Here is a 13,931-nt window from a genome sequence, read left to right as displayed (position 1 = left end):
CTCGGTAGGATTTTAGAAACTTAGGCGAGCACTGGGTTGCAGCTAAGCCCCCGAGTGGGAGGTTTGCTCTTCACTCGGTAGGATTTTAGAAACTTAGGAGAGCACTGGGCTGCAGCTAAGCCCCCGAGTGGGAGGTTTGCTCTTCACTCGGTAGGATTTTAGAAACTTAGGCGAGCACTGGGCTGCAGCTAAGCCCCCGAGTGGGAGGTTTGCTCTCCACTCGGTAGGATTTTTCGTGGCATAGTTTTGGAGGGGAAGGTAGCAGTTGACCTGCGCTTCGTCCTCCTTGCGGAGCACACGTTGTATTTATGGCGTAGCTCGGAAGGATAAGGCAGGAGTCGACCTGCGCCTCGTCCTCTTCGCGGAGCGTATGTTGTATTTGTGGCGTAGCTCGGAAGGAGAAGGCAGGAGTCGACCTGCGCCTCGTCCTCTTCGCGAAGCGTACGTTGTATTTTATACTTAGGCGAGTACTTGGACTGCAGCTAAGCCTTCGAGTGGAAGGCTGGCTTACCACTCGGTAGGGTTTCCAAAAACTTAGGCGAGCACTGGGCTGCAGCTAAGCCTTCGAGGGGAAGGCTGGCTTACCACTTGGCAGGATTTTGTTTAAACTTAGGCGAGTACTTGGACTGCAGCTAAGCCTCCGAGTGGAAGGCTGGCTTACCACTCGGTAGGATTTTGTTTAAACTTAGGCGAAACGGATTCGCAACTAAGCCTCCGAGTGGAAGGCTAGCTTACCACTCGGTAGGATTTTTTTTTTACAAACTTAGGCGAAACGGATTCGCAGCTAAGCCTCCGAGTGGAAGGCTGGCTTACCACTCGGTAGGATTTTTTTACAAACTTAGGCGAAACGGATTCGCAGCTAAGCCACCCACTGGGGGACTGATTTATGAGAACAAAAGCAATAACAATCACTGGGAAAATTATGAAACTCTTGTCTTTGATAAATAAACTACATAAGTACTTTTATTACAACTCATCCGAGTGAAAACTTAAGTATAAAAGGGGTGGAGCAGCTCCGCGTTCCATGCTCGGGGCTCGTCAATCTGGTGCTCGACATTGTAAAGGCGGTATGCTCCATTGTGGAGAACCTTGGTGACGATGAAGGGACCTTCCCAAGTAGGAGCAAGCTTGTGTGGTTTCTGCTGATCCACTTGGAGAACTAAATCTCCCTCCTGGAAAGCTCGACTCTTCACGTTTCTGGCATGGAAGCGATGCAAGTCCTGCTGGTAAATGGTCGATCGGATCAAAGCCATCTCTCTTTCTTCTTCTAGAAGGTCGACCGCGTCCTGTCGGGCTTGCTCTGCTTCAGCTTCGGTGTAGAGTTCGACTCGAGGTGCGTTGTGAAGCAGGTCACTCGGCAAGACTGCTTCAGCTCCGTAGACCAAGAAGAACGGAGTCCTTCCAGTCGATCGGTTTGGCGTGGTCCTTAATCCCCAAAGCACCGATGGAAGTTCGTCGACCCATGCACCAGCTGCGTGCTTGAGGTCGCGCATCAGTCGGGGTTTCAACCCTTTGAGAATTAAGCCATTTGCTCGTTCTGCTTGTCCATTCGACTGGGGGTGAGCGACTGAAGCATAGTCGACTCGTGTACCCTGAGATGTGCAGAAGGCTCTGAATTCCTCGGAGTCGAAGTTTCACCCATTGTCTGTGATGATGCTGTGGGGAACTCCATATCTAAATATCAACTCCCTGATGAAGCTGACGGCGGTGCCGACATCCAGATTCTTGATGGGTTTAGCCTCAATCCACTTGGTGAACTTGTCGACTGCTACCAGCACATGGGTGTAGCCGCTTCTGCCTGTTCTCAGTGGTCCAACCATATCCAACCCCCATACAGCGAAAGGCCAGACAAGTGGAATGGTCTTCAAGGCTGAGGCAGGTTTGTGCGACATATTGGAGTAGAATTGACATCCTTCATACTTGTCGACTATCTCTTTCGCCATCTCATTTGCTCTGGGCCAGTAAAAACCCGCTCAGTATGCTTTAGCCACGATGGTCCGAGAGGACGCATGATGGCCACAGGTCCCCGAGTGGATGTTGTTGAGAATCATTCAACCTTCTTCCGGTGTTATGCATTTCTGACTGACTCCAGTTGCACTTTCTCTGTACAACTGTCCCCTCATGACGGTAAAGGCTTTGGATCGGCGGACGGTCTCTCGAGCCTCTTCTTCATTCTCGGGGAGCTCTTTCCTCAGAATATAGGCGATATAGGGCACTATCCAGTCGGGAGTGATGACCAGAACTTCCATGATTAAGTCGACCACAGCTGGGACCTCGACTTTAGTCGGATCTGTGGCGCTTTTTGGCTGCGGGGCTTCCTCAGTGAAAGGATCATCTTGAACCGACGGTGTGTGAACATGCTCCAAAAACACGCCACTCGGAATGGCTTCTCTTTTGGAACCTATCTTTGCCAAGTCATCGGCTGCTTGATTTTTCAGACGGGGGACGTGATGGAGCTCTAATCCCTCAAATTTCTTCTGCAGCTTTCTGACCGCATTGCAGTAGCCAGTCATGGCTGGGCTTCTGACGTCCCACTCCTTCATCACTTGGTTGACCACCAAATCTGAGTCACCGTAGACCATGAGGCGACGGACGCCGAGTGAAATGGCCATACGCAACCCGTATAAGAGTGCTTCGTATTCTGCCTCATTGTTGGAGGAATCAAAGTGAATCTGGAGTACGTATCTGAGCTTATCTCCTCGGGGGGAAACCAACACTACCCCGGCACTGGAACCATTCAACATTTTGGAGCCATCGAAGAACATAGTCCAGTGCTCCGAGTGAACTTGAGTCGGTAACTGTTGTTCAGTCCACTCGGCGAGGAAATCTGCTATTGCTTGGGACTTGATAGCTTTCTTTGCCTCAAATCTGATATGTAGGGGAAGAAGTTCAATCGCCCACTTTGCCACTCGACCAGTTGCGTCTTTGTTGTGCAGAATCTCTGATAAGGGGGTGTCGGTGACGACTGTGATGATATGGTCAGAGAAGTAGTGAGCAACTTTCTTCGTGGTCATATAAATCCCATATACAAGCTTCTGATAATGAGGATATCATTGCTTGGATGGGGTCAGGACTTCGGAAATGTAATATACTGGGCGCTGAACTTTGAAGGCTTTCCCTTCTTCCCGCTCGACCGTAAGTACAGTACTAACGACTTGTCCTGTGGCTGCAATGTAAAGCAGCAAAGACTCTTTGCTGATCGGGGCAGCAAGCACCGGCTGGGTGGAAAGCAGGGTTTTTAACTCTGCAAATGTTGTGTCAGCTTCAGGAGTCCACTCGAACTTTTCTGACTTCTTCATCAGTCGGTAAAGAGGCAATGCCTTCTCACCGAGACGAGAGATGAATCGACTTAAAGCGGCCAAGCAACTAGTAAGCTTCTGAACATCGTGCACACGCACAGGTCATTTCATTTGGAGTATAGTGCCTACTTTCTCTGGGTTTGCATCGATTCCTCGTTCAGAAACGAGAAAACCGAGTAACTTTCCACCAGGAACTCCGAATGTGCACTTGGATGGGTTAAGCTTGATATCGTACCTCCTGAGGTTGGCAAATGTTTCAGCGAGGTCAGTCAGCAGGTCGGAACCTTTCCGTGACTTAACCATAATGTCATCCATGTACGCTTCCACATTCCGACTGATTTGAGTGAGCAAACACTTCTGAATCATCCTCATGAACGTGGCTCCGGCATTCTTGAGGCCGAGTGGCATGGTGACATAACAGAAGCACCCGAATGGGGTGATGAAAGCTGTTTTGATCTCGTCGGGTCCAAACAGACGGATCTGATGGTACCCAGAATGAGCATCCAAGAAAGACAGTCGCTCACATCCCGCAGTCGAGTCGACTATTTGGTCGATGCGGGGAAGAGGAAAATGATCTTTCGGGCAGGCCCGATTGATATGCTTAAAATCGATGCACATGCGAAGCGAATTGTCCTTTTTGGGGACCATGACGACATTGGCGAGCCACTCGGAGTGGTAAATCTCTCGGATAAACTCCGCTGCTAGGAGCCGAGCCACTTCTTCGCCAATAGCCTTCCTTTTCTGGACAGCGGACCGTCGCAGATGTTCCTTCACAGGTTTTGCCTTTGAATCGACTCGCAGACGATGCTCAGCCAGTCCCCTGGGTACACCCGGCATGTCAAAAGGTTTCCATGCAAAGATGTCCCAGTTCTCACGGAGGAACTGGATGAGCGCTTCTTCCTATTTGGGGTCGAGTGTTGTGGAAATATGAGTCGGAGCAGCGTTGGGGTCGGTCGGGTGGATGTGAACTGGTTTTGTCTCACTGGACGACTGGAATGCTGATTCCATAGCAGGCTTTTTGGCTCGCAATAAATCACTCGGGTCTGCATTCCTCTGGTGTTCCTTTCACTCTTCTGCCACCATCTGGGCATCGGCGATCTTTGAGCCTTTCTGGAAGCACTCTTCCGCCTTCTTGCGGTTACCAGTGACAGTGATCACGCCTTTAGGGCCAGACATCTTTAGTTTGAGGTACACGTAACATGGTCGGGCCATAAAACGTGCATAAGCTGGCCTGCCCAAAATAGCATGGTAGGCACTCTGGAAATCCACAACCTCAAATGTCAGCTTCTCTTTGCGGAAATTCTTTGAATCACCAAAAACCACGTCAAGAGCAATCTGGCCGAGTGATGCGGCCTTCTTGCCAGGGATGACTCCATAGAAACTCATGTTGCTTGTGCTCAGTCTGGACATCGGAATGCCCATTCCTTTCAGCGTCTCAGCGTACAGTATATTCAAAATGCTGCCGCCATCCATCAACACTTTGGTCAGTCGAGCGCCCTCGACGACTGGGTCGACCACCAACGCTTGCCTCCCAGGGGTGGCTATGTGCGTCGGGTGATCAGATTAGTCGAATGTAATGGCAGTCTGAGACCACTTCAGGTAATTGGGTGTTGACGGAGCAGCCATATTCACTTCTCGGTTTATAACTTTCAGTCGGTTTTTGCTCTCAATGTCAGCAAAAATCATCAAGGTGGAATTGACCTGCGGATATTCCTCGTCACTGTCCTCCTTGTCCTCAACCTTGTCCGACTCTTTTTCTTTGTCCTCGGACTGCTTCCCTTGGAACTATTGTATCAGGAGTTGACACTGTCGAGTGGTATGCTTCGGGTAAATGAAATTACCCTCTTCGTCTTTCTTGGCGTGGATGTGACATGGTAAATCCATCACGTCATTTCCTTCCTTATCTTTTACTTTCTTGGGGTTCCAAGGCCCCTTGGGCTTCCCTTTGAACTTTCCTTGATTCAGGGACAAGGCTTCTCTAGGAGCGGCTGGCTCGGCTTTACGCTTTTGCTTCCGACTGGAATTTCCGCCTCCGGTGTCCTGGGCGACTGACTTGTGCTTGCCGCTCCGGAGCCGATCCTCTTCCTCACCATTGGCATATTTGGTGGCTATTTCCATCATTCGACTCAGAGACATGTCTCCGGTTCGACCGAATTTCAGGCTTAGCTCTCTGTACTTTACGCCCTCCTTGAAGGCGCAAACTGCCTGGTGATCAGATACATTCTCTACCGTGTGATGCAGTGTGATCCATCTCCGGATGTAATCCCTCAGAGTCTCATTCGACTTCTGCACACAATATTGCAGCTCTGTCAGTCCTGCCGGTCGCTTGCACGTTCCTTCGAACGTCCTGACAAACACTCGGGAGAGGTCCTCCCACATGTAAATGCTGCTGGGTGTCAACTGATTCAGCCATGCCCTGGCTGACCCTTCCAACATGAGAGGTAGATGCTTCATGGCCACCTCGTCATTCCCGCTGCCGATCTGAACAACCACTCGGTAGTCCTCAAGCCAAGTATCAGGCTTGGACTCACCGTTGAACTTGCTGACTCCAGTCGCCAACCTGAAGTTGGGAGGAATCACCACGACTCTGATGGCTCTACTGAAACACTCTGGTCCGGAGAGATGCACTCGGCTGCTGATGGGTACATCTCTGTCATTACCCTCTCTGTGGGCTCTGTTCCGGTCGACCAAACCTTGAACGATGATGGATCTCGCATCAAAGCCTGGTTCCCTGGGGTCGACTGGAATCCTTCGCCCGCCACTGTGCTGGTGTCTATCATCCTGTTGTCGATGCACATATGATCCACCCCTCGGGGGAGGAGTGGGCACTCGACGTCGATCGTTGCGATCGAATCGGTGATCATACTGCTCATAGATCCTGTATTGATCGTGCCGGTCACCACGCCCTTCACGCCTCGGGGGCGATCTGGGGCTATGAGCCGACTGAACCGTATTCGCCGCCACGGATCTGCTGTGAATCATGTTCCGTGACTGCGATACAACTGAATTCTGATCTCCTGCTGCTCGGAGCAAATCTTTGATCTGCATCAAGCCTCTGCCAGCCTCTGACTGGGAAGGCTGAATCGACTCTGCTATACGGGTTGCAGCTGCTAAATTCTGAATCGGAGTTCGATATACCTGAGTCGGCGGTTTAAAGAGTTGGCGTCGACTGGAGTCTGGAATCCGTTGCCGCGCGCGCTCGTCGAGTGCCCGCTGAAGGTTCTCCAGTCGAGTGCGCTCAGCCAGGTTGGCCAAGCGCGCGTCCTCTAAGGCGCGAGCCTCAGGGGTTTCTCCAACGATCGAAGTGTGAAGCGCATCCATGTTCCGGCGGCGAAGCTCTTCCCTCTGCTGCGAATTGAGGGGCTCGGGGAGATATTCCTCGCGGTCGTGCGACGGATCGCCTCCGCCGTTGCCTCCCTCGGCGCCAGGAAAGCCGGGGGGAGCCTGCGGTCCATTGACCATCAGGACCTCCACCGTTGGATCACTGCTGTTGCACTCGGATGCAGTCTCTGCAGAGCCAGTCGACAGGTCGAACAGGCCGTAGAGAGATTCGTCGGGCTCGATCGCCGCGACCTGGGCGGTGGTCGACTGGCGAGCCACCACTGTAGCCTCGACCGACCGGAGCGCTTACGCCGGCGGGAAGCGGGAAGGGAGGATGACACGAAAACCGGCCGATACTGGGTCGACGGTTGCCGCAGAAGGACGCCGCGGATGCATGCTCGAAAGTGCGTAGCTCCGCGGACCGGGAGCGCATCCACGTCGAGCGGAGCCTCCTGCAGCCAGGCAGAGTCGTCGGCGACGAATGTGAGCGCGCCGAGACGGATCTCGCAACCCTCAACCAAAACTCCACCGGAAACTATGATGACGGGAATCGAAAAGATTGCAACTTCTCCAATAAGTCGCTAAGACACCTGCCCCACGGTGGGCGCCAACTGTCGTGGTTCTAAGTCTGACAGTAGAATAGGGGGTAGGTATGGAGAGGCAAGATCCTAGCTATGGAGTAGTTGTGCACACAAGTGTTTTACGAGTTTAGGCCCTTCTTGGAAGAAGTAACAGCCCTACGTCTCGGAGCCCGGAGGCGGTCGACTGGATTATATGTGTGGGAGTTACAGGGGTGCGAACCCCTCTGCCAGTGGAGGGGGTGGCTTATATAGAGGATGCCAAGACCCCAGCCACCACGTAGCGGAGGGTTTAAAGTACATTAAGGTCCAGCGTTACTGGTAACGCCTTACATAAAGTGTCATCATGACCATAAAGACTACTTAATTACAGAACGTTTGGATACAAAGTAGATCTTGAACTCCTGGCGGTCGAGTGAATCTTCATGGTCGAGTGTCTTCAAGTTCGTCAATTGTCTTCGAGTGGAATCTCTCTTGGTCGACTGGGAGACGGTCTCTTCTGTAGATGTCCTTGGGGAGGGTACCTGAGACAGGTACATGACCCTACCCCAGGTACATGACTTCATCAAGGCCTGTCCTGTGCCACCAACGGGCGGGCCAGGGAAGGACACGCGCAGACGGCCGGCGCGTCCGCGTGGTGTCCGTTTCATTGCAAAAGCGGCGCAAACTTGGGCCGCGGATGGGTCGAAAGCGGACACAAAATGGACAAAAGTTCATTTGCTCCCGCGCGCTGGGCCGCCCGGTTTGTCCGTTTTACCCCAAACGGACGGGCCCGGACAGGATGGGGTCGCGCGGTGGAGTTGGCCTGAGATCTTCAATCAATTGTTGTGTTGTACCTTTTCATGTCATATTGCCATGTCCGCCATGCCTATCTTGACCTTGTTTTTGTTGCTTCAATGGAACTGGGGCCACAGCCCTTTTGCCCAAAAATGGTTGGAAGCTCGCAACTAGAACTCGAAACAGTTTTGCGATATTCCATGAAAACCAAGAAAATCAGGTTGGTGACGGCTAGCAATCAGAAGTTCTCCACCCATCGCAAGCATAACACCTCACAGAATCACCGAGCAAGCAACACGAAGGCATGCTTCTTCTATATACTGATCGGTGAACAGGCTACACCTGTGCCAACCTTGTCCATGCGCCGCCGGAACTGTAGTGTACCTCAATGTCATCAGTTGCTTTTCGCCCAACAGAACCAGTCCTCTCCAAATCACCGCAGGGCAGTTCTGGAGCTGCGCCGACCGATGATGTCATAGCCGGTATCCCCAACTTTCTGAGCCAGGAACCAGCAAGCACTCCTCGGTCTACCTTGGTGGGGGTGGTCAGGCATTTGATCTGGTCACAAAGCTTCTCGTCGGCAAGCTTTAATGTATCGACGAGCACATCCATGTTGTAGAGCGCCAGTTCTTGGAGGTGTTCCAGGTCATTCAGACCAGTGAGAACCTTCAGTCTGCTGCAATCATGCATGGCTAAGACCGAAAGCATCGGCACGGCGCCAGGCTCTACCACCAGCTCCTCTAAGGCGCACAAATTTATAAGCTTCAACTTTCGGAGGCTCTGGAATCCCCTCTCTGAAAAAACCAGCGTTGCTCCACTGAATGAGCAATATGAGAGCTCCATCTCGGCGATGCATGGCAGCACTGCAAGCTTGTCTACAAACGGCTGCGACAGCTCCGATCTGTGCAAATGGAGCATGGTGAGGTTTGGCATGACATATCGGTCGCTCTGTGAAGCATCAAGGTCTTCCAGCCTGCCATGTAGAACCAGCACCTGGAGGCGGCGCATGCTTGAGTCGGTGAACATTGTAGATGGAAGGACTTCACCATATAAGTTGAGGTTCACAAGGAACTCCATTTTCCTGAGAGCTGCCGAGAGTGCTTTAGTATGTGTTTCGGAAATGCCAGACAAGGACAGAGACCGGAGACATAACATGTAGTTCAATGGACATATTTGATCATGCCATGGATGTGAAGGCTCCGCACCATCAAGGGTCATCAAGTTATTCAAGGAGACTCTGCAATCAGGCAACAAAATTTTCTCAGCAAGCACATGCCTCAGTGCTTCAATTTCCCAAAATTCGTCGACAACTCTTCTCACATTTGTTCTCCTTACATCTAATGTCTGAAGGTTGTCAAGCTTAGAAATGGACGAAGGGAGCTCCTCCAAGTTGCTGTTTCTAATACCAAGGTACCTCAGGTGTATTATGCTTCCAATCTCATTTGGCAGCTTTTGGATCTTCAAACCATTCAGATCGATGACACGCAGGAACCTAGAGCCCTGTAAGAAGTGCAGCCCATGAATGGTCTTTAGGCCAGCTCTGTCGGAACTTCCACATGCTCTCAAGCACATCTCTGCAAAGCTGCCCCATGGTGTATGAGGTTGAGGCGATTCATATATTGTGCTGCTGCGTTGGTCTTCTGCGAAATCGCAGAGAAGAGAACGCAGCTTAGGAAATTCATTCGGTATGTTGACAAATGAATCCACATAATTGTGTACAGCAAGGCGCCGCACTGCATTTGGATTTAGGACGTTAGCTTGGTGGTGGATTTCAAGGAAACCAGAGTCCCGTGCTTCAGATTCCAGGAACGCGTGAAGCAGATTGTGGATGGCTACTAGCTTGATTCGCCCTCCAGCATCCTTGTCCATGACCTGGACTAGTCCTCTTGAGACAAGGTCCTTCAGATAGTCAAACCCGACCTCCTCCAAAGTTTTTCCCTTCTTTGGCACCACAAAACCCTCGGCAATCCACAGACGCACCAAACGATCTGGGTAAACAATAATATTTTCTGACATGGACGCAAAGTAGAGAAAGCATGACTTTAGATGGTGTGGCAAATCATCAAAAGCTAAAGACCATATCCTTCCAAGTGGTTTTGGCTGGCCATTGGTCTCGAGTTGCTCAAGCACTTCATCCCACTCCGCGGGAATCACCTTTGATCGTAATACTCCAGCAAGAACAATGATGGCTAGCGGAAGACCTGTTGATATATTGTGAACTTTGTCATAGTAAGCTTTGCACTTGTAAATTTCTGGAGGTTTCTTTGCTCCAAAAACTCGTCGACAAAACAACTGTTGACCGTGTATGGTTTCAAGGCAACCCAATTCAAGGGGAGCAATACGCGGGTCCATATGATTGATTTCCTTCACACTTAAGCGTGTCGTAAGCAAGATTCGGCTGCAATTGTTTTCATCTGGCAGGACATCCAACAAAGAATTCCAGTCACTGATTTCGACCAAACCATCAAGAACAACTAGGTACCGCCTGTTCTGCATTAGTTCTCGAAGTTTGCGCTCTTTACTAATGGTTTCTCCATCACCAGTTGCCAATGATGCCTTGCCAACTTTTTCAGGTGCTTCTGGGACCTCTGAGCTGACCTGCTTGTACATAGTCTCCACATAGTCTGTGAACCTGATGTGTGGTGGAAGACACACCCATGCATGCACCTCAAAGTTTCTCATGATATCAGGGTCGTTGTACAGCTTTCTTGCAAGTGTTTTCTTTCCAATGCCACACTCGCCCAGAATTGAGGTGACAGCACGGTGACAAACAATCTTCTCTTTGTCAATGATTTGGTCTTTGAGGGTTGTAAATTCACTTTGTCTGGAGTCTTCAACATACCCATCCTCGTACCTGCAGCACCAATAAAATAACTTGAAACTTGATAAAAGGGTTTGTCACTGAAATATGTGATCAAGCCCAAATTATCAATACACAAGAAAAGAAAATGTGACACTATACAGTGTCTCCTAGACTTTATCAATACGACCACCATGTTGTACGACCCAGGATTTCAATCCTAAAGAGTAACATGTCTTACTCAGAAGTCAGAACAGAGTCCCAGACTAACTAATCATATGATTTTCTTACAATATTCAACTACATAACATTATTTATTCAATTAGTTGTCTATTTTCTGAGAGGGATGGCCTACATAATTAAGCAAGTAACTCAATCAACATGGAGGTGCAAAGTAATATTGTTGATACATACTCAAGGTACATTATGTGACAGTAGTATCCCAAATCAACAATCAAACTAGTCAAGCCACAGTTCACTTTATAACTGCTCACCCCGCTCCCCTACCAAAGCAGTTGTGATTTTGCATGGCATGGCGCATATGTGTCTATTTTTGTTGGAATGTTATCCACGTGGAAAAACGTCACTAGGTCAGCATCACTCAAAGTTTGGTACAAAAACAATTAAATATTAATAATCAAGGGGGAACCCAAAACATTTACATAGAAAAAGGAGGAAAATAAATTTGAAAAACAGTAAAAACTGATCATCCAAATAAAGAAAAAAAATGGTAGATTTTTTGAAAGGCGTATAAAAATATGTTATAAAGGGCTATAGCTCTTTTAAATTTTGCAATATTTCCATCATTCGAACTTTTCTAGTAAAAATTGGGAAATATTGAAAACCTTTAAAAGAACTAGTTCAAATGTGTTCTTACGTCAAAAAATCTCTATTTTTCAAATTTTATTTGCCAGAAACTTACAAAATTGTGGACAAATTTTTATTTTTCCTTTTTATCGATTTATTAGTTCCTTGAATATTAAAATTTATTTACATCTAATTTTTCAAATGTTTACTATTGTCATCAAAATTTTCAATTATCTGTTTTGGTGAATTTCCTGTTCTTTTTTTTACATTTTATATAATTTTATCTAATTTTGATGTGATTTCCTCAATTCTTTCTGAAATGGTGACACACTGACTATTGCTCGTGTGGACATGATAATAGCCACACAAAAAAGACATAAAGACACCACATCAGCCAATACCATCACAGTTCCGATAGATGGGGAAAGTGAACAATTTTGACTTTTGAGAGTTTAAGGGTGCTAGATCCTTGCATTTAAAAAAAGGGCAACCTGGTGCATGTAGCTCCCGTTTGCGCAGGGTCCAGGGAAGGGTCCGACCACTTTGGGTCTATAGTACGCAGCCTTTCCCTACATTTCTGTAAGAGGCTGTTTCCAGGACTTGAACCCATGACCTCATGGTCACAAGGCAGCAGCTTTACCACTGCCTAGCAGCGTTAATATGGAATTGTCAGATCCTCGCAGCTCTTGATCCTTGTACCAGTGCATTGCATGCACATCAAAAGAAAGGAAAATGCAAAAGAAATAAGAGCCACTATTGAAACAAAAAGAAACAGCATTGTGCAAGCAGAACAAGAACAAGAGAAACTACCTCAAACTCAAGTACACGTAATAAGCAAAGAAACAACAAAAACTAGCGTACCACTCGGGATCAGTCTCAATCGATGATGAATTCCACGTTTCGGATGGAAAACTCTCAATAGCATATGTTTCCTTGTTCTGATTCAGCTCATCGATCCTTTCGTTGATCTTGACTATCTGATTCGACAGACCATGACGTACGACAACCTGCACAACCTACTGCTTAGTTTGTAGCCCATCAACATTCATCAAAAACGAAAGTATAATTTTGCATAATTGGCGTAATTTAAGGGAATCTGGAGGCGTTCAACGACGAGAGGGGTGTATTACTTTTACCTGAGTGGCGAGGCCCTGGACTAGGTTGAAGGCTGCGCCGTGCCACCAGCCGCGGCGGCCCTTGGCGCTGAGGTGGAAGGCCTCGACGCGGAGGTGGAACTCGTCGACGGCGTCCTCGACCTCGAAGGCGACCTCCCGCGTCTCCCGCAGCCACAGCAGCAGCAGCTCGTTGGCGCGGCCGCGGCGGGCGCGGTCGGCCCCGCGGACGAGGGCCTGCAGGTAGGCCAGCTTCCGGCGCAGGGACCGGATCTCCGCGTCCACCCGCAGCAGCGCCGTCGCCTCCGCCGCCGCGAGCTCGCCCAGCTTCGCCGCCACCCCCGTCACGCCCGCGTCCGCCATGATTGGTTGCCCGCCTCCGTCTGCCTCACTCACTCAGTGTGCTTGGTAAGTTTGGTTGGTGGTGGCGCACTGGCGTGGTTGTCGCTAGTAGCCTGGTACGTGGCGTGGTTGGCGTGGGACTAATGAAGCTGGCAATGCCAATGGTCCTATTCTCGGAGGCCTCCACCATAACGCGCCGCCCCCCGTGGGACGGACACCATGTCAGGCTCCATTCACAATGATTTCTGAAGAAGTCTACACCCAGCTCTTTTTTTTTTTTGACAGCAAAAGTCTACTTAACTGAAGAAACAAGGCAGTTTTGCTGTTCCCGACATCCTTAGCTCGAGTTTCTGCCGTTGGATCTGCATCTAACCGCAACTTACCGCTTCGTCGAGCTGCCGTAAAGAACTGCAGCCCTCCATCGCGCATCCAACGGCTGAAGATGGTCTACACGTCCTTATTTGAACTCCATCAAGAGCACTTTAAGAGCAACTCCAACGGGCCGACCCAAACGGACGGCGATTTCGTCCGCTTTTTGTACGTTTGGGTCGGCCAGATGAACACGGATGCCCGCTTTCGCATTTGGGTCGGCGCGTGCGCCCAACACTGGCTTGAGACACATTTTGACGGCGCCAAAAAAATGAACGCATGCATATTAAAAAAAGAGAAACAACATTAATTAAACATTAAAGCCGGCCACGAAGGTCGGCGAGAGTCCACGCGTTCACATTTGCATTAAAAAAACAGCATAATAAACTACGAGGCGGCGCGTTGCCCTAGGCGGCGGCGGCGTCGTCCTCGGGGTCCGTGAGGTCGATGAGCGTCGGCGCCGGCCCGGCCCAGGCGAACGCCGTGTTCCAGAGCACCGTCATGTCGGGTTGTGCCGGCGCAGGCA

At 49.8% G+C, this 13,931-nt stretch overlaps 1 protein-coding gene across 2 annotated transcripts; it reads right to left on the bottom strand.

The window, feature by feature from the left end:
* Positions 1-7,537: 7,537 nt before the first annotated feature.
* Positions 7,538-13,171, bottom strand: LOC119338004 (probable disease resistance RPP8-like protein 4). Of its 2 annotated transcripts, none has more exons than XM_037610292.1 (3): positions 12,719-13,171; positions 12,444-12,589; positions 7,538-10,829 (listed from the first exon to the last, which is right to left on the bottom strand). In XM_037610292.1, exons 1-3 carry the CDS (start codon positions 13,055-13,057, stop codon positions 8,312-8,314), a joined length of 3,003 nt encoding a protein of 1,000 aa, XP_037466189.1. In that variant the 5' UTR covers positions 13,058-13,171; the 3' UTR covers positions 7,538-8,311. The 2 variants fall into 2 exon arrangements, with proteins under 2 accessions (XP_037466189.1, XP_037466190.1); XM_037610293.1 differs by lacking the exon at positions 12,719-13,171 and adding an exon at positions 12,074-12,274 and having other exon boundaries at positions 12,444-12,557.
* Positions 13,172-13,931: the final 760 nt, after the last annotated feature.

Source organism: Triticum dicoccoides, chromosome 7B (genome assembly GCF_002162155.2).
Source record: "Triticum dicoccoides isolate Atlit2015 ecotype Zavitan chromosome 7B, WEW_v2.0, whole genome shotgun sequence".
Taxonomy (NCBI): domain Eukaryota; kingdom Viridiplantae; phylum Streptophyta; class Magnoliopsida; order Poales; family Poaceae; genus Triticum; species Triticum dicoccoides.
Note: the sequence above shows the minus strand (reverse complement) of the source record. Positions and strands in the feature narration are given on the sequence as shown.